General features: G+C 40.0%; 1 protein-coding gene across 1 annotated transcript in view; it reads left to right on the top strand.

Moving 5' to 3' along the window:
- Nucleotides 1-21,783, top strand: part of EPHA6 (EPH receptor A6) — a 1,262,645-nt gene that overhangs the window by 870,341 nt on the left and 370,521 nt on the right. Inside the window, exons 7-8 of the mRNA XM_019525724.1 lie at nucleotides 6,565-6,612; nucleotides 7,044-7,206. Coding sequence (XP_019381269.1) covers nucleotides 6,565-6,612; nucleotides 7,044-7,206 — 211 coding nt within the window. The remainder of the gene's footprint in view (nucleotides 1-6,564; nucleotides 6,613-7,043; nucleotides 7,207-21,783) is intronic.

Here is a 21,783-nt window from a genome sequence, read left to right as displayed (position 1 = left end):
TTTGTTGTTGGCTTCTCTTTTTTTAAAAACTCTAATAACAAATCCTGTTTCGTTTCACCCATTGTGCTGGTGAGATGGCAGGTACTGTTTGGAGTCATCCTGTCCTATTCTCTTTCCGTTTTCTGGTCTCCTGCTTGTGGCTCACCTCATATCAGCTCATTTCTGCCTTTCCAGGTACATAATCCAATTAAAGTGATGTTTGGCTGGGTTTTGACCTCACCGTATTTTCTTTATGATTGGTTATCCATTCTACTCCTTTCCCTGTTGACAGCTTTGCTTACCTATGGAGAAACTGATGAACTGACTGACAGGCAATCAAAATATAAAATATTGAAAGGCCAAAGAGGTAAAGCATACTTCAGTATTTCAGGCACCTAAACTGTTATATCTCAGATTAGTGACAAATAGCGAGTGTGTGTTTGGGGGGAGAACGGACCAATGTGTTGACATATGCCATCAAATTCTGATGGTCTCTTCTCCACAGCAAACACCACAGACAGCTTCAGCTTCTGGGGCCCTTCCTTCTTCTGTCAGACTTTCCAACTAGCACATCTCTAATCCAGTTTTCACGGACCTTTGAGAATTTCCTTACAATTAATATTCCAAATTTACCTTGAATTCTTCAGTAATATCAGCAGAAATTCACATTTATATGATATTCAACACACATCTTTTTCTGTTCTTAAGTTTCTATATTGCATATGAGGATCAATCTAATCCTGATGGAGCTGTGTAACTGGGCAGCAAACCATGTTAGCTTTTTAATCTGATTCTTAATATCTTCTTAATGCTACTTTTGGCATTCAAGGTAGCATTGTTACCATAATTCAAAACACAGAATCATATAGGAACGGTATTAGAAATAAAGAGGCTTCAGAATGAGACTTCTTGTATTTTACAGCCATAGTAATTTTACTGATTCCATTGAAGTTATTCCTCATCTATAATCGTGTAAGTGAGAAAAGAATCAAACACTATGACTTAGGAGGCAATAATCATTCAGAAATCAAATTACAAGAACTAATATATTGCCAAAACTTGACGGAGAACAGAGAATAAACCTTGAAAATGTTACAGACAGGGAGGAGAGGAATATGTTTAATGTGAATCAAAGATCATGTCTAAAATAGGACTTATTGAGCTATTTGGTAGCTAGAAAAAATAGAGCCAGTAGGTGCACCTCCTGCAATGTGCAGCTATTAGACTTCAACAAATTATGTTGCAACTAATTAGCCATCAGGTATTCATATTTAACACCAACATACTGCTTAAGTTTAATAGCTATGCTAGCATTAACTAAATTAAACTTTAAATAATGTTTAGAAGATAGTTAACTATCATTGTCCCTGTTTTACAGATGGTAATACTGAGGAAAGGATATAATGTTTCCCTTTGCCACAGGATCACTACAAGATCAGTAAGAGCTACTGATTTCCTAAGTTGGGGTCATTTCCTTAGAAAATACTAGTGGTTCACCAATAGAGATTTTGGGGTTTGATACCGATAGCTGATATTTAAGGAGGCATATCGGCTGATGCTGATCTGATTTCCAATACAGCTCTGTGCAACTAGTAAGTCTGTTGTAGTGGAAGGGATATGGGTGGGGGCAGATCAACACCCTTTGTGGTGAAAGAGGGAGGGGGCAGGGCCAGGCACTGCTCAGCTGGGGTGGTGCAGGGTGCGGGACAAGACACAGCTCATGGGGGCGTGAATCCCACCACTGAGCGCACACAGTATGGCATAGGTGGGGCATGTGCCCCCTGGATCTGTGCGGGGTGGGTGGCCTACAGCTGTGGGCTGCGGGGCTGCACTGGGCTCTTCTTGGCAGGGGCTGGGTTTGGGGTGGGTGGCAGCAGCACTGGGAGGGGGGTTATGGGGGGGGGCTGCAGCTACTCCAGATTTCATTGTAGCCCCACCATAGCCCCACTCCCAGCACCGCCGCCACCCACCCAATGTAGCCCTGGCTCAACACCCACCTCCCCCAACACACCTGGTAGAGCCATGGCTGCACCAGGCAGGCGGTGGTGACACTGGGGATCCATGGTGAAATTTGAAGTGGCTGCAGCCCCCTCCATAGCCCTCCTCCCAGCACCACCTGTACCAAGCCCAGCCCCCACCACAACGAGCCTGGCACAGCCTCGGCTCCAACCGGCAGCTGCACCCCCTACCCCACCGTGTACAGATCCAGGGTTACACCCCACCCCGCATGCCCCCCCCAACAAGCCATGGCTCTACCTCACACTGCACCCCATCCCTCCCTTACTGCATCAGGGGTTAATCTGCCCACCCCACGCCCTTTCCCTCCCCACTCCCTTCCCACCACAACAGACTTCCCAGCTGCATGCAGCTCTCCACGCTGATGGGCTCTGCTCCTCGCTGGCTGCGAACTGCACTGTGGCTGCACATATGCACAGGTATTTATCAGCCAAATTATCGGCCACTTCAGGTTGATTTCTGATACAGCCAATTTTCTTTATATTGGTACTGATCCGATATTGGACCAATGTATTGGCACACCTCTAGGAAATACTGCTTCCTCCATAGGCAAATCAACATATGTCCATCAAATTTATGCACTCACCTACCAAGAAAAAAAGATAGATAAAAGCTGATATTTTCAAGCATTTATTTCATTGATTTAAAGCAAATGTGATAATTGATGAGCAGCATAAACTTCACTGTTATTTAGCATGCACTGGCTTCAATGCTGTCCCATCAGCAAGAGAAAGGTTTGGTCCCTGTGATGCATAGTACTTCTATTTGTATTTACTTCGTAACTGGATGTGCCTTAAAAATACTGAGTTGGATTATATGGTGTTAGGACAGCATTTTCATATGGAAGCAAGATGGACACAAATTACAAAATTCACATTTGCAAACAGTTGAGGGTAAATGGAAAAAATAAACATTTTTTTTAATTCACTTTTGTCACAATCTGATGCTAAGAAGATACAAGTTTTCCACATCATGGTTCTTCTTTATCAGTATTCCACTTCCATAAGCACACAATACCTTAATTTTTATTCCAGGGATGTCAAATTCATTTGACCCCTGGGGTGGATGAGCGGCATGGAGCTGGTCCATGGGCCAGATTGAACTCACAGGGCTCATCTACATATGCAGTTAGCATGGCTGAATAAACTCCTGTGCAGTTCGTGCCAGAGTTTTTTGCTCCTGGGTGCAGCATTTATACATGCACCCAAGACTTCAGCATGTTGGGCTAGGGCAGCACAGCCCCAGTGGGCAGCAGGTCCCGCGGGTCAGCCTGCCAGCCTAGAGCTGCTCCAGTGTGGTACAAAGTGCTGCATAGGGTCTAGGTGGGGTACTGCAGTCCTGCATTTCCATCCTCATGCTCCAGCCAGCCCCAGTCACCAGCTACATGTGCATTGCACTGGAGTAAATAATTCTGCCATAGGACAGTATTTGTGTCAAGCAGTACTATCTTATGGAGGATTTGATTAGTTTACTGTGGCCTAATAGTGTCGCACATATAGCCAATGATGCTTTACTGTGAAGATAATTAGTCAACTCCACAGTAAAGCATCTGTGTAGATGTCCCCGCAGACCAGTTCCACATGCTGAATCTAGCATGTGTCCTAGAGCAGTTGGAATATGCACTGTATGCAGCATGGTCCTGCTCCAGCTACTCCAGGGCGGTGCTACTTGTGGCAGCTGCTCTGCCACTCCAGGATGCAAGCTGGAGTAAGCACCTCATGCAGCATGTGGGACCATCCAATGCACCCAGAATGCTGCCTGTTGGTCAGGGCAGCACTGGGGACCAATTGATAGGGCTCCACTGATCAGGTCCAGCCCATGGGCCATATCTTCAACACCCCTGGTTTATGCTGTTTCTTTCTCTGGTTACTATTTCAATAATTTTTTCCACACACAACTTTCTCATTTGAAAGTCTTGAATTCATGACAAGCATGTTCACCAGCGATGCCTTGTAGAAGCCTTTGAGAAACTTGACCCTAAAAAGGCTTGTCAGTGATTCATACAATTTACAGGATGGTATATGCTGTGTCATTCTTAAAATAAGGCAGGCAGAGTAATTTTTAGGTGCCTCGTATTTCTTTGGATTCCTGTTATATATTTAAAAAGATAGAAAATGACTCTTAGCTGTCTTTTTCATAGGTAAAATAAAGAGCTGATTGATTACAGCTGTATTTCTCTGTATCACTCAAATATTAATAGAGACAAATCCTGCATGGCTGAAAGTGGCTGAAACTTAGCAGTGGTTTACTGGTAAAGTTAATCTAAAGGTTATCTGGGCATCATAAGTAAAATTCTGTATTTTGCTTATTTACTGTTTAATGTGGTATTACATGGCCTATCTGCATGCTGAGACATTCCTAATTCTATATATTTCTGTCATCAGTAGAATCAGTATTTTGTTCATTTTGATCATAATCTGAACTAAAAAAATAAAAGGCCTCCACATTCTTAGTCTTGTTTATCAATATTTCAATTACACAAGTATGCAATATCTTCAAGTCTGTTCCATTTTTCTCTCTGGTGAGATGGAAAAAGAAATAGAAAGCAATATGTTGACATATGGATGCTGTCTGGAGACTTATTTGTCTGAGTGAAGAATTTAAAGAAAAGAAATGCCCTTTCTTTTGACTACATAGGGAAAATATTCAAGTAGTTTAAGGATTTAACATGATACCCAGTTTATAGTCGTAATCCTGTACCTATTAAGCAATTTTGTCTGGAATTAGTGCCACTGCACGCGTGTGTGGTTGGACTGATGGTTTTCCTATACAAAGATGAGGAAAGAAATTGTTTCTGTTCTCAAGAGAACTGTTGGTGTAAAAGGCCATGAAACAAAAATGGATATATATAGAATTTGGTAGTTACAGGACTTAATTATCTCTCATTCAGATTCTTATACCACAGTGGTTGCACCGAAAGGTCTGACTTCGTAAAGTATTGACCAGTCATAGCCCCAAGAGGCTTCAGTGGATGTTCAAGTGCTGTGCCCCTCTCAGAATCAGATCAGAGGTCCTTAGCTACTGTAACAATGACAATGAGAGAGAGAAAATTTCCATATGAAATATAAGTGGTGAAAAGTATTTTATTTAGTGTATGGGCCAGTGTTCACTTGGAGTGGTTTCAGAAGGGGTGGAAAGAACTGCTGTTCAGGAACAATGTAATTGTGGGTGCTGAGGAGGTGCATTGGAGAACAAATGTTGACCTCTTCTTATACATATACTCAGACCTATGGGAAGTCCCAGAAAAGATAATACAAAAACCTATGTTGGTAACAACAGGTTTTAACTCTGAGCTGTTGGCACAAAGAAGTCCAAGATGAAATGCTTAATATTTTGTGTTAATTAAGGCGAGCATCCTTTTACATTTTGATATTATGAAATGCCATTGCACCGGGGGGTACCCTAATTCCTTTGTTTCTTTATATTACCTGCATTCTCTATCCATATATTCCTAGGTATTTTACATTTTACTTAATATGTTTAAATGCAATAGAGATTACAACTTTCAGATTTACTAACAGACTGTTAAAGGAATCACAGCAGCATGAGGACTTTCTCTTATTTAAGATTCTTACATTTTTGCCAGGTTCTGAATTTCATGCTTGAGATATAGTAGACTTAAATGGTGGTCAGTGTTTCCCCAACCCAAACTACTAAACTGTGTGACTATACTTATGCTCTTTTATGTGGTTTATTTATTTGCTTTGTTATGCCTCCTAGTGTATACCAAATTTGTCTCTGGTATAAGTTTCATAGACCTCAATGAAGTTACATTGGGATGAACTAGGCAGTTGTTTATAGTGCAAGACTTGCTGTAAAATTATATGCATGCTTATCAAGAGTGATAATCTAATGCAAGTAAAACTGTTCTTTTCCTCGTTATATTTCTTAAGTGAACCAGGATTGTTTCACATCAACTATCTAGAAGCATACTTTTGCTAGCTATATATACCACATACTGTAATATCAGTGCATGATATAAGTTTATATGGTGCCCTGTGGATACTACTATTAGATTATCAAGGGTCAAATGTACAGTTTGCCTTGGGCTTCAGTTGTCAATGAGACGCACTATAACACAATAAAAGTAACCTAGAGACATCATATAAAATATTACACATTATTGAATTACACAGTGACAGTAACTAATGAAATGAAGCAAGCTCTCTGCTCTGTTATTTCACTGTCGTTAGTGTATCCTAAAAATATGGAACTAACATCATCAACACCTTCTGTGTGCAGAGTATATATTGAATTCTGCAGCAATCCAATTGACAGAACCTCCCTACTAAATATGTGATCCTAAGGAGGTGCTAACCATCCTACCTCCCAGTGACTACATTAGGATTTGGGGCATGCTCAACACCACCCAGGACCACCTGCTAAGTGTTTAACACAGGAATTCTACAAAGAATGTTTTTCATAATAAAGTTCAAGGGAACTTATGCACATCTATATTACAGCTAACTGAACAGGACAATTACGTTTGACAACAGAGCATGCTAGAGCCATGCAAGAAGTTTTCAAACTTTAAAGAAAAAGTTAATTTTTATTTTCTTTTACCCACAGGTCTACCCCCGGATAGCGCCGGCATTTTGGCACTACCTGCGGGTAGAAGTGAGTAGCGGGTATTTGAATACTCCCACATCTTTACTTTCCTCTTTACTAGTACTTACTGAACTCCTAATTTATCCATTGTGGAAAATAAGTAGCTGCTATATTAGCTGCCATTTTCTGTGAATTTAGTCTTGTACTAATACCATATTACTTTGACTACGATGTAATTACTAACCCAGTCACAAAGATGCAATGTTCATTGTGTGCAAGATGAAGCAAAATTTCTTTAACTATCTCTAAGCCAAAGTCATGTTATACCTTGTGATGATAGCGTAATATCAAAGTACTGTAATGGGATTCATACTTGCACTTCCCTGTATAAATGCATTTGACATTCATAAGAAAAACATACAGCTTCAGTTTTAGAATGTCACTATTGCAAAGTCTGTGCGACTCACCCTGAATCATTTCTCCCCTCTTTTGTCCCTCAGGAGCATGAGCAGCTCAGCTACTCTTCCACAAGGTCCAAGGCTCCGAGTGTTATCATCACAGGTCTCAAGCCAGCCACCAAGTACATATTTCATATCAGAGTCAGAACGGCAGCAGGATACAGCGGCTATAGCCAGAAGTTTGAATTTGAAACTGGAGATGAAAGTAAGTCTTACTTAAGGGAAAAAAGCAAATGCAGTAGTAGTAGCATCTAATTGGGAGTGTGAATGGGCTAAGTCTTCACTGTCCAACAGGGTAAAAATGAAAAAAAAACAAAACCCTCATATAGCCCCCAAATAATGAGGCATGAACAATTTAAAGTAGAGTAAAAGAGATCAAGTTTTTACTGCATTTTAAGTATTCTGCGGGTGCATCTACACAATGCACTTTTGTTACTGTGCATTAAATTTAGTACCTCTAATGTGAAGTACTAACTAAATGCGCATTAGGCTGCCCTAATGCACAGTAGAAAAGTGCATGCTTTTTTAGTGAAACTTAATGCACAATAGCCTAATTTAACTATGCATTTGTGTATTAACACCTAATATGCAGTAAAAAAAGCTACTGCACATTAAAGTGCACGTGTAAACATGCATGATTACTGCCCATGTTCATGCTTTTACCACTCTATAAGAGAAAGCTAAGCCATGGTAAACTATTCCTCTTTCAGTGAGGGCTAAACTACTGCAGTTTAGCTTCTACTTATCATACAGTAAAACAATGCACACAGGCAGTGATCAGAGGCATAACAAAGCAGCTCTGTACCTTGAGCAGTGGCAAGGCATGAGGCAACACCAGCTGCAAGCAGTGGTGGCAGCAGCTGTTTTTACACCCTCTCCCCCACCAAAGGCAGCACCTTGGGCTGCTGGGTGCTAGGCGGCATCCTGGTCACTCCCCCTCAGTTACAGAACTTGCAGTGGTCACAGTGCAGATGCCCCAACTCTTTTTACCCAGAAAATTGTTCACTTGTTCATACTCTTAGCCTAAGATGACTGTTAAAAGAGGTTCTTTGTCCTGCCATACTTCCTGTCTCACTCTGTACCTTCTCCTCCTCCTTCCTTTAGAGCCTTTCCACCTTTCATCCTGAAATGCAGCTAAGACCCATATGGTAGAAGTGCTAGAAGAGTAGCCCTTTACCTTCATGCAGGTCCCTACAGTTGCTTTCAGCATTCCCAGCATCTCCAGATAAAATTATGGAGACAATTACATGTATTTTCAATCAACCAATAGGTCTGCAATGAGCCTACTAAAGACCTGTGTAAGAAGCAATCGTATAAAAAGCTTCAAACAGATATGTGAACAATTTCTGTAATGAAACCAAAAGCCCCACTAAAACCACACACAGGATGTTTTCAAGAATTTGAAAGAAAATTAGTATAGACGCAACACTAAAAACACTCATTGGTGAAATTACTTTAATTAACCAATTACCCGTTCCAAGCTTCTCATTAATGTAGTGAAATTCATGTTGCTTAAGCTGAAGTACAGATTCAAAACTTCTAAGTGTTTTCAAAAATGCCTGTGGGATTTATGCTCTCAAGTCCCACTTTCTGACTTAGGGCCAGATTTCAAGGTATTTAGATGCCTAATTGAATTCTCAACTGCATCTAAATGCCAACTCCCATTGGTTTCAGAAGGAGTTATGTACCTCAACGATACGGGAAATTCCACTAGATATCTATCTGTATCTCTAAGTACCTTTAAAAATCTGGTTTTTAGGCACCTAATAGCTAAGTCTTATTGAAAGTTAGTGGGATTTAGGGTCGTAAGTGCCAAGGTCACTTACAAAAATGTGGCCTAGCTTCCAAAGTCATTTAAGCACCTTTGAAGATATTGGTGTAAGCCATAATGGCTCATGCTTTCAGATCCAGATGACTGAAAAAGCAATTAGAAATGCTTCCAGGTTATATACTCACCATAGCCAGAAAAATCTAATCTCAATTGTCTGAGACTTGTAGCCATTCAGATCCCCTTAGGGGGCCTCCTCTGAGGTCAGGATTTTTGTGGGGATTGATTCAGTGTTTGAAATAAGAGACAATGACAGGACTTCAAAGAGCATCTAAGTGAGTTGGGAGCCTAAGGCTTTCGATAGGACTTGGGGTCCTAACTAGCTTAGCTGTTTTTATAGTCCCATTAACATGGAGGCAATAGAACAATAACAGTCTGTGATCCAGCTATAAGGGAACAAAAATAGTGCATTGATGTAGATTGTACAAAGCCACTTTGAATGTCTTTTGAAAATCACTGGTAAATTCTACTGCTGGAGACATTCAGTAGCTTTAATGGGCTGATAATTAGCTCTTATGTAACTAAATGTTACAAACTAAATGGTAAATTATGTAATTTAGAATTTACTATTCAAACTTCTATTCCTGTCTCAGAAGCTGTCGCTTTTATGATTTCACAAATGAGATCTTGTATGAGACATCACTTGATTGTAATTGTTCGAGGCATGCACCTTTCCAATGAGCTATCTTCTCACTATGTGACAGCACAGTTTCTTGGAGAACTAGAACTCTACTGAAATAGTATGATGAATTTTCTAATTTCAATACTCTTAAATACTTATTGACTCTTAATTATTTCTAGGCATCTAGTGTGTGTAAGTACCCACCATACATTTGTCATTAACAAAATGTTATTATTTGGGTTCATATTCTATGACAAACATGTAGCTTTATGTAAATAAGCTATCACTAGGGCAAAAGAAAAGAAACACCCTTGTTCTTACCAAGTGACAGAGCTGTACTAATAAAGTCCCCAGCTCAGTTTGGTAGTTTGTAATCACAGCTGTACTTAGATAAAGAGTTCAGCTCAACTGAAGGTATTTTCATTTAAGGTGCTATTGCAACTGTGGTCCTGGTTAAGTATCACTGCAGTCTCTTTCTAAGTCCTAAACAGAAAAGAAAACTAGCAAGAAGTGTATCTATAGTAAAGGTGTGGCACTGACTGGGACAGACTTGAGAGGGGAGCAGGAAAAAAAATGGCTGCACAATTGCACTCACTAGGGCAACCAGACATCACTGCTACCCCTGAGCAGGGTAGCTGCCATAGGTACCAGGCTGCATCATTATGCCACTGGTAAGGAGTTTCCAGTGGCCAGCCACAGAATACATGTCCTGTCCTGTCTTCTAGTAATTGCTTCAAGGAAGTCAAACACACATTAAACTTCTTTCATTTAGTTATGCAGAGCAGACTACTCAGAGTGTCATAACTTTTTAGTGTGGCCTGATCTTCTGTATAAGACAAGCCAAACAAATTCACCTTATTTCTACACCAGGCTCATGACCCCTAATTGAAATGGAAGATCGTATTTAGATATGGCACTTCTACATTAGAATCTATTATTCTGCAGATAAAATATTCCAATGTTTGATCCCCCTTATTATTAAACATATGTGCTCTATTTTTAGCCTCACTTTGTTTATTTTCAGTAATGACTGGAGCTGGTTCTGCCTTTGTCTGCTAAATTTTAAAAATCACCTATCGGAAATCTCTTTCTCCTGTAGGTCATTTTAGACCCTTCTCTGGGTAAGATAAATAAATGGAGGTTTTCCTCTTTTTCCAAAGTTTTTTTCTGAAGACTTTTTGTGGCTCTCTTCTAAAACCTTTCCAAATTACCAACATCCCTTTGGACAAATCTATACTGAACCCAGTATCTCATTAATGATTTCACTGACACTGTATAAAGAGATAATGCTACTCCTCTGTTCCCTTGCTTTTAAATCAAAGGTTCACACTTGCTCTCAACTATAGCATTTCACTGGAAATTCATGAATAACTGATTTTAGCTATCATAACCTGAAATCACTGAGTTACTCTTAAGTCTTCCTGGAAAAAAAAGATTCAAGGAATGGAGAGTGAACAGGGAGTTGGGAGTTTAAGTGATGACTTTCATAGATCCCATACAAATGATAGAATCCTGCACCACAGAAACCTCATTTTGAGTACTGTAAATATGTTATGATGGGCAAATCTTAGGTGCTTATTAGATCTGAAGAATATAACAAGTTGGCTTAAAACAAGTAGTGCCCATACATGACAAAATAGGGTGGGGGTTCATTACACTCCAGGAAGAGTACATTCTAGGAAGATTACATTCACAGAAAGATGCAAGTTTATGCTCCCATTATTTGCAGTTACAATTGATTATTTCGCGTAGTAAGCACTTTATTGTTTCAGCAAATCAGATTCTGGAATATCTATGGTATATGCATAAATTGTGCCTGCAGATAATTGAGCCTGTAAAAAAAAGGACCAGTTAAGAGGGAGTTCTGAGTCTGTTCCAATGTATGTAAAGTTTAATAATGTGTGATTTTTACCAACGGAGAAAGCCACTAACAGAAACAGGCCATAACCCTTCTGTTTAGGGGAAGTGCAACATGCAGTGAACCAAAACAATAAGTGACAAATCAATGCAAGAAAACTAAGAAGGGGTCAAACACCACAGTAAATAAATGCTTGAGATGTGTTCTTCACACCTGCAGAGGGGTTATTTTTTTACAGTCAGAAACTTTACTGGCAGGTAACAAAATGAAATGAAAGTCACGTTTCTTAACTTGTGAGACAGGTATATTTAGCTTCTAGTTCAGATTGCTATTATCTCTGTCATAATACCTACAGAATCCAGTCTGCTTACTCTAACTGGATAGGTAACTGTCTATGGCTGCTCTTTTTCTGATTCTTTCTCCCCTATTTTCCCTGGCCATGCCCCTCCCCCCCAAAAAAACAAACACCCTACAACTAAACTTTCTCCTAGTTAGGGACTATACTCACTTGTTCACTGGAAAGATATATTGTGAAGCACCTAGAAAAACAAAGTGATCAGGAAAGGCCAGCATGGATTCACCAAGAGCAAGTCATGCCTGACCAACGCGATTTCCTCCTATGATAAGGTGACAGTCTCTGTGGCTGCGGGGAGAGCAGAGGATGTTATTTATCTTGACTTTAGCAAAGCTTTTGATTCTGTCTCAAATGATACTCTCATTAATGAGCTAAGGAAATACACAATAGATGCAAATACTGTAAAGTGGATATACAACAGGCTGAATTATCATACTCGGTGAATAACCATCAGTGACTCAATGTCTAGTTTGGAGGAGGTATCAAGTGGGGTTCCCCAGGGATCTTTCCTGGGTCCAGTATTGTTTAATGTCTTTGTTAATGATCTGGACAATGGAATCAAGTTCACATTTAGCAGATTTGTAGATGACACCTTGGGTAGAGTTTCAGATATTCCAGAGGGTAGGGCTAAGATCCAGAATGACCAGGATAGATTGGAGAAATGGTGCACAGTCAATCAGATGAGATTTAACAAGGACATTTCTAAAGTCCTGCACTAGGAATGGAATAATTGAATGTATAATTACAAACTAGGGAATGACTAGCTAGTCTACAGTACTGCAGAGAAGGATCTGGGGGTTACAGTAGACCATAAGCTGAATATGAGCCAACACTGTGCTCTTGCTGCAAAAACATGCCAACAGCATACTGGGTTGTATTAACAGAAGGGTTATTTGCAAGTCAAGGGAAGTGATTATTTTGCTCTGTTCATCACTGGTGAGGCCTTACCCATGTCTAGTTTTGGACCCCACACTTCAAGAAGGGATGTGGACAATTTGGAAAGAGTCTAGCACAGAGCACCGAAAGTGATTAGGGGCCTGGGAGGTAAGATTTATGAGAAAAGACGGAAAGAACTTGTGTTAGTTAGTCTGCACAAGAGAAGACCAAGGGGGTGGATTTGATAAGATTCTTCAAATATCTGAAGGGTGATTACGGGGAGGATGGAGATGGGCTTTTTCCCTCCATAGGGGACAGGATTAGAAGCAATGGCATCAAGCTTCAGCAGGGAAAATTTAGGTTGGAAATTAGGAGGAGCTTTCTGACTCTGCAGGTGGTCAAGCATTGGAACAGGCTACCTAGAGAAATTGTGGAATCTCCATTTTTGGACGTTTTCAAGAGCAAGTTAAATGGAAACTTGGCTAGGATGGTTTAGTCAGGGATGATTCTGCCTTGAGCAGAAGGCTGGACTGGATGATCTTGTGAGGTCCCTTCCAGCCCTATCTTCCTATGACCCTATGACTGTAAGTTGAATCCACATCCCCTTCAAGCAGTAATTCCCTTAGGAAAAGGGTGGTCCCTTTTCTATACACAGCATCCTGCACAATGGGGCTATAGGCCTTTTAGTGCTGTCATAATATAAACATTTACTATTAATAACAAAATGCAAGTGGAACCTCTTAATGACAGTGAAAAAGATTGCAAGAGGATAAACCACCTGGAATAACAACATGGTAATGTATTTCAAGAAATAAATTTATTTGAAAATTAATTGAAATACATATTTTAATAGCAATAATTATGGAGTCCATGGCCATAGCTGGACACTTTTCTTAGTTAAGCTGTTGAAAAGGGACAAGACCTTTGCCAACATCATTAATTTTGGTTCTCTAGAGCTTGCTATAATAACAATAATAAACATGAAGAAAAGTGAAAATAAAATATTAAAAGCAAATATAATTAAAATAAAAACTGATGAATCATTCTGCAGCAAAATTTGGAGACTTTAAAGTTGAAACATTGATCTTATAAAAATTATTTCTAAATATTACAGAAAGACTGTCTTGCCCCTAAGTGGGAGAATACTGTCATGCTTGCTCCAGTTTACTCTTTAAAATGCAATCTGTGCTGCTTCAGTTATTTAGGATAAAATTAGATACATCATTACCAGGAACAGCCAGAAATTTTGGAATGATTATTAATGGTGGTGCATGAAGCAGAAAGAGGACTCTCTGACCCTGTAGGAGTAATAAAAAAGTTAATTAATCAAAGACAATGTAGATTTCATATTGGATGACTATTCAGAGATGTAGTAGTGCATAAAATTTCCATTTGGAATCGCCACTAATCGATAGCAGGCTTGCAGTCAGCATTGATCAGGAAGCGAGCCCAAATAACCAGGAAGATCTGTACCAAATCCCAGTTCTGAGATTTGTTTGTATGCACAACTTTTTCTCTCTTCCCTCTTTATCCTTACTAGGACTCCCTGTCATCTCCTTCCTTACTTTCTCCATTCAATTTCTCCTTCCTCCCTTCTCTTTTTAATCTCTTCAGCTCCTCCTCTCGCCCCTCCTGCCCTTCTGCACCATTTCCCCATTTTATCTTCTTAGGTAGTTCTTCCCGCTGAGCATCCCTGGATTTGTCTTTGGGAATCACAGTAGAGAGCTGGGAGAAAACAAAACATTTCAGAAATCTTTACAGTGAACCTAATCGCAGGTGTCATGGAACAGATTGATGGCTAGCCTGTTTGGAGGGGGAACAGTGTGCTCTTATGAGTAAAAACCAAGTAGTGGATTAATCTACAGATATGAGAAGCTAAATGCACTACAGAAATGTACTTTTGTATCAGGTTTAGAGGAGATATGATTGCCACCTTCTCTAAAGAATATAAGGATCCTGAATAGCACATAATAGTAAAATGCCTGGGAAAAAAGATGGTAATTCAAGCAGTAGGAATGGGAAAGAGGCAGAAGAATGGAAGTGATGCTAGTAGATTTCACATGCTCTATGTAGGGAATGAAGGGCAGTCTAATATTTGACTCCTATTCTAAGGTCTCTAGTTTGATGGGAAAGCACATCAGGGAAGCATACATTTGTTTCAATCTGAACTGTACCAATGGGGACCAACACTTTTCAGTAATTGGTGCTTTAACCAATCAGGTCTTGGGCTATTTTGGTTTAAGAGACATAATTAGAACAATTAATGAACAAATGAAGGAAAATGTGAAGATGTTAATGTGATGGTTGCAGTCTTCAGTTATCAGATATTGCATATAAATGCTGTACTAACATCAGTAAAATTAGTAAAAACATTACACTGAGCTCCAAGGCCAGCAGCTGTTAACATCTAATGTTCCAGTACTATATTTGTTTCTGGGAAGGACAGTCATTTTCTGTGAACTGGTTATAAATATGTATTGCTGGATCATGGCTTATGGGTGCACAAGCTGAGAAAAAAAAAGGGCTTAAGAAACTTTTCCCTTGTTGTACAGATCAACAGATGGGGTAGCCTGAATGTTGATGTTTGTAGTGCTTGAATAAGAGCGGGGTGGCATCAGCTAACTGGGTACAAAGGTTTTCAGGGGAACTTGGCCGGATAGGGTAAGAACATGCTGAAGGACTTGGCACACCTGTCAAGTCAAAGAGGCTGGTGCTGACAGGATTACATGCAGCATCTCTTATAATGAGTCGAGTAATCACTGATTTTGTTCCCCTACTGTTCCTTTAGGCATCCTTCCCTTCAGCATTCAACAAGCAACATCCCCGCCCCCGCCACCCCATCCAAAAACACAGACACACACAACCACTCTCATAACCCATGGCTGTGACTGCATGAAACAATCTAGCCCTTATTTAGTTGCTACATTTGTAGCTCAGGACCCCCAATTTATTGCCCCTCCTCATGCAAACCTCCTAGCCTATTCCAGGTATGTTAAAATGTCTCATCCTGATCAAAAATCTGTAATTCAAGTTACTTGGCTCATTGTAAAAATATGGGCTTTGTTTCATTTTATTTATTTGTTTAAACTAGCTCTTTACCAAATATTTAATGTTGCAAAGCATTCATTTTTTCTGGAGGAGTGTTCTTAACTATACTACCTCACAGGCCCTTTGTGCCCAGAGGGAGTATGTGAAATATTAAACAATTTACAGCTGTTCCATGATGCAGCATTTTCTTCTTGTCACCTCCTTATGCAGCAGTGGTTTTAAAGCAGAAAACATTTAAATGGCAGCAACACTGCCAATAGAAGGCATCTCTCTTCCTCTTTGATGCTTGCAGGTTTGGTGTATACTGCAGACACAGGCGGCCTCTGATGCTCTAAAACATCTCTGACTTGCATGGGTGATCTTTCTGTAGATATATATGATGCTTTAAAGACTGTCAGAGTACAGGCAAACCTCTTTGGCTGATTAATACTCCACATAGACTGTTTTTATTTCAGATCTAAGATGTCACAACTGATTGAAGAGTTAGGTGGAGCCTTATAGTAACACCTTTTGGGGAAGAGCATCCAAAGGTTCCACAAAGCATTTTTATTGTTTTCTTTTCTGGAGCTAATTTGGAGCTACCAGTAAAACTTACCTTTTGCAGCAACACTTCCCCTTACTAGATGTTCAACTACTGACCCTGTTCAATTGATGGGGAAGCAGGGGCCTGGAAAAATGAAGTGATTTGCTCACAGCCATCCAGCAGGCTACTTATGGAGTCAGGATAGAAACCAGTTTTTCACGATCCTTGTGCAGGATTCTACCTACAGTGTATCCCCTGGGTCATGCATGTCCATTTTGTGAAGGGTAAAGGATGTACTGTATCACAACCCCAGTTCCTTTTAGCTGGTCAAGGGTGTCATTGCAGGAAAGGACTCCCAATCAGAAGTATGTCGTTTACTTTTCCAGTGCCACAGAGGCAAGGCATTCATAATTTCATTCCTATTAGTAGTTAGTAGCCCTGGCGCAAAGTCACAAGATATGAATCCAAGAGCCACGCTTCATATAGGAAGTAGGAAAAATAGAAAATAACTTTATATATCTGAATTAATATTTTATGAACTTGAGGATTAGACAGACTTGTTAATGCAGGTTGAGCCTTGCTGATGATTCAAAGAACAGAAATTTTCATTTCTTCACCTTCAGCAAATCTGATGGTATTATTCATATTGCTACATCTATTGAGCTCCATTTCCCTCCTAAGTTTTGATAGTCCTAAAAGTTTTGCAGAATATTCCTAATTTTTCCATTACCAAATCAAGATGACCAGAATTTGCAATATCAGAATCAGAATTCTGGACCTTGAGTTCTATTTTCTCCAAAACTCATAAGTTTAGGACAAGTTCCTTCCATCAAGGTTTTGATGCTGATACAAATCAGTTTCAGATAGAAATGAGGGAAAACAGTGAATGGTTTTGGTTTCACAAAACCGCTTGTCTGAATTGTGGTAACTACTTGTTTTAAATCTGACCCTCAAACTATGAATCCAGCCCTGGGATTCTCAGAAATACTTATAGACTTTCTCCAGAATGCCCACAGTTATAACAATGTTTAAGTGAGGCTTCTAGCTGAAGGAAAAATCTTTACCATAGGTGATAGGAGTATGGGAATTGCTGTATTGAATCAGACCCAAGAGCTTTCTAGTTCAGCACCCTGTGTCCCACAATGACCAGCATCAGATGCCTCAGAAGAAGGTGCAGTTTCCATCCTAATCAAGAGATAGAGGTTTTCGTAAACACTAATGCATGAGGTTTAATGTGCCTTCAAACATTATATTTACTGTGATCTCTCATAACTCTGGCTATTCTTTATAGCCCAAAAGTCTAATTACTCTTTGAATCTGGCAAAATGTTTGGCCTCAAAATCTTCTGTCCCAGTGAGTTTCACAGTCTTATTACACATGGTTTGAGAAAGGATCTCCTCTTACTGGTTTTGAATGTGTCACCTTTTAATTTTTAATTGAAAGGCACCTGCTCTTGTTTTATGAGACGGGGGAACAAGTTTCAGATCCACTTTCTCTAGACCACTGACTATATTGTACAAATTTACACTGTACCCTCATAGTCATCCCATTTCTAAGATAAGCAATGTCACACTTGTCAGTTATCCCTCCCATAAGAGTTTTCTCAGGTCCCTGAGGAGTCTCAATACCCTCCTTGAACCACCCTCTCCCCCAACAATTGCCCCTTCTGAAATGGGCAGGCCAGGATTGCATACAATATTCCAGATGAGGCTGTAGTGTTGATTTATATAAAGGTATTCCTTCTGCCTCCTAATACCTTCTTTGTTTTTGTGACTAGAGACGTACATTGAGCAGAGGCTTTCATTGAGCTGTCCACAATGTCATCCAGGCACCCACACTCATGTATTTAATTTGAAACTAGTACAGTGTACAGGGAGTTTAAAGTTTTTTCCTTCTATATGCATTACTTTGGATTTATCAACATGGCACTTCATTATCATTGTATCACCCTTTGGCAGGGAGGGTGGATCACCTAGTGGTAAGGTGTCATCTGGGGAGCCCATTTTCCACTCTCTGTTCTGCCACTTAAATCTTGCATGACCTTGAGCCGGTCACTTGGGCTTTCTGTGGGGAATCTGTGAAGTTGGCTCATTATGATTTCCACTATCTTGCTTGTAATCTGCAGTTCCAACAATTGCAAAATCATTTTGGTATGATGGCTGTGAAACAGAACCAAGGCTGCTCATTCACTTTGTTTGTTTAGGTACCTTTAACATCTCTCATAGTTCTTTCTGATCTTGACTATCCAAAATAGCGTTCACCTGCAGATTCTTCTACCTCACTACTTGCTTTCCAGACCATTAATAAATATATTGAGCAGCACCACTAGACCTTGAGGAAGCCTATTGTTAACTTTTTGCAGCGATGACATTTCCTATTCTTTGTTTTGTCTCCTAGCCAGTTTTGGATCTATGACAGTACTGTGTCCTTCACCTCACAACTGTTTTATTTTCTTTCTCTTCTCAAGCATGATCTTGTCAAAGGTCTTTTAAAAGTCTAAATAAATTAGTCAGATACTTCTCCACCCCCTACTTATAGACACACGAGGAATTCTAAGAAATTAGTAAGACATGATTTTTCCTTTACCGAAACTGTACAGGTTTGACCCTGTGCTGTTATGATCTCCAGATGGTTTCCAGTTTTTTACTTGTTGCTTCAACCAGTTTGCCAGGTACTGATGTAAGGCTGACTGATCCATCTTTCCCTGCATCGCTCCAGAGCCTTTCTAAAATATAGGTACAACATCTGTTGCCTTCCAACCCTCTGGAACAGTAATTGTTTTAATGAGAAATTATATGTTTTCGTTAGCAGCTCACCCACTTCACACTTTAGTTGCTTCAGAACTCATACAGGTATGCCATCTGGGCCCCAGTGACTTATTGCTTTTTAAATTATCAAGTTTCTCAAGCACCTTTTCTTTTGACAGCTCAATCTCTGAAAATGTTCTTATTTTTACTACCAGAAAGGAACCGATCTAGGAAGTGTGTCTCCCCAACAAACACTGCCATGAAGACTGAAATAAAGATGTAATTTAGTTTTTGAGCAATACCCTTATTTTCCTTAACTGGTCCCTTGTGCAATTACAAGTGATTGAGTGGACCACACTGATTCTCAGATACTCTTAAAGACTTCCCTGTTTTTTTCTTCTATACCATTTACTATTTATTTATCAGTTATTCCACCCAATATCTCTATGGTATTTTTCTTCTGTCTGAAGGACTTTTTACTGCCTTTATTTACTGCTGGAGGTTGGTTCATATTTCATAACCCATGTGTGTGCTCTGCATTCAACCAAAAGCTAGGAAGCCACCATACTTTGGTAACATTTAGACACAATTTTTCCATTATGTACTGTGGGGTTAAAAATTCACTGGTTGAATTATTTTTCCCTTGTAAACTCTTTTTAAGACTGCTACACCCATACATTTCCCCTTCTTCCCAATCAGAATCCGTCAGTCCAAGGCAGCCTCAGAACTAGAAAGCTCTTAGAAAATTAAACGCGATTTGATTATATTGTAGCACTCTCTTTCTTTACTGGTTTTTCAGTGGTGTTATTTTTAATACCTTTTGAATCCATCTAGACTGCTGACAGACAATTCTTGTCTGTTAGAGCTCCAGTTCCCACAGTTTGCACTTATCTATCTTACAGATGCTCACTTTTATCTGTCTAGCTGTCTTTCTGTCACTTTCCTATCTTTCAGTCTTCTGGAAGGTTCGTTGCTGATAGATGTCAAGTGGAAATAACTAAAGCATGTAGTTAAGAGACATAATTAAGCCGGCAATATGGTTCCCAGACCTCCTCCCCTCCTCCCCTACACCCCATGTTTGAATGTTCAACTATTTTAAGAAAAACCAATGCATCTTTAACATTTCTTAAAGCTTAGGTTCAGTTCACTTCTATTGTGTCACACATACAAAACAGATGGCAGGCACTATTTTCAAAAGCACATAAGTATCTTAGGTGCCCCAGTGAACTTCATGGAAATTTAGGCTCCCAAATGCTTCCTGGAAATGGAATTGAACAGCTTTTGAAAATTTTACCAAACATTAAAATAATCAAAGGGTTTGCTCTTTAGCCACATGGAGTAACTAGACAACAGTGGAGTAATTGCATCGAATGTCTCTTTCCCCATTGTTGAAGAGTATTACAGGCTAGGATTTAATATGAAAAGAACAGGTGTCATACTGGTGGTGTTACTGCAGAGCGGATACTTCTTTTAACAAGTTGAATAAAAGTACTGATTTTATTTTTAAGTTCAGTATTTGAAGAAGTATTATTGTAACCCAACACAATTCAGTTTTTATAATTTATTTTGTATATCAAACTGCACTAACTAGGCAGATGAACAGAGGGCACAAAATGCACCAACAGACAAAACAGTACAATGCCAGAAGTCAGCTCAACTAGAGCAAAACTTAGGCCACAGACAGCTTCTCCCAAGCAAAAGCCCAAGGGTCAAATTGTGCATTTCAGGTGTTAGAGCAGCCTTATACATCACTTGATCATGGGACGAAAGTGCCTTAAGGAGGAAGAGACCTCCTCTTCATGGCTCAGGGTAATACAGGTAATCTGTATTACTCCTTTAAAGATGGAAAAATCAGAAACCCGACCCCAATGGGCTTATCTGCAAGTATCCTGCTGATTTGGAGGGTAACAGCTCTTGGTGAAGTAGTCAGATACTATAGCATTGAGCACCATGGGAAAGCCCAGGAGCAAATGAGTAAACCTGCCATCCACAAGATGTGAATAGCGGGCAGTAAATAAGATATATACCAACACATTAAACAATGGGGAGAAAATAAATACTGAATAGCTGTTCATTTAGTTAGAACTATACATCCTGCACTATGAAGGAGGCAGGCATCGTGTATAAAAACAGTGTGTGATCATGTCAGGAAATACTGCATCATGATTAGCAACCTAACAAAATTCAGGATGCAGGTGGCTGTTTTCACAGTCAGATTGCAAGGCCAGCAACCATTTTCACAGGCTTATCAAGGTGGAGATCCCCCATGCCTCTAATTGGCTGGGGGGAGGGGCAATGGCCTTGCCCCTCACCACTGATTGGTCGAGAAGGCTGTCTGTCATGTCGCCCCACCCCCTTCACTGATTGGTCAAGAGTGCTGTCTGTCATGCAGCCCCACCCCTCACCGCTGATTAGCTGAGAGGGGCCGGGCCATGCAATGGGCAGCCTCTTCAGCTAGTCAGTGGCAGGAATAGCCACCATCTTGACTGCTCACCTTTGAGCCAGCAGCTTCTACCTTCCCCCATGCTCTGGGAGGCTGCTGGCTCCTACTGAGAAGCCAGCATGTCATTTTTTGTAAGTGGTTTTGTTTGGTTGGTTGGGTTTTTTTGAGGGGAGGGGGGTTGTGAATTTTGTGGACAATGCCTGCTTTTGTGATTTCCATGAAATCCACAAAATTGCAACTAGAGTAGGTCCCATAATGCATACACGGAAAAGGAGGAAGGTAATATTGCACAGGCTTCCTTAATTCTAAAGTCTCCTAACTTTTGAGTGCTTAACTTTGCAACCTTAATAATGTTTTTTAATATAGTTTTTGTGAAATACACTATGAAAAAATATATCTGAAGAGAAATAAAAGGGAACATAGCTGATTGAAAGAAGTGAAGATGGAGAAAAGCTGGAAGAGAGTAAGGGGGAACAGAAGAA

This window comes from Gavialis gangeticus, unplaced genomic scaffold (assembly GCF_001723915.1).
Source record: "Gavialis gangeticus isolate Ggan-Ray unplaced genomic scaffold, GavGan_comp1, whole genome shotgun sequence".
In the NCBI taxonomy this organism is placed as follows: Eukaryota; Metazoa; Chordata; order Crocodylia; family Gavialidae; genus Gavialis; species Gavialis gangeticus.
Note: the sequence above shows the minus strand (reverse complement) of the source record. Positions and strands in the feature narration are given on the sequence as shown.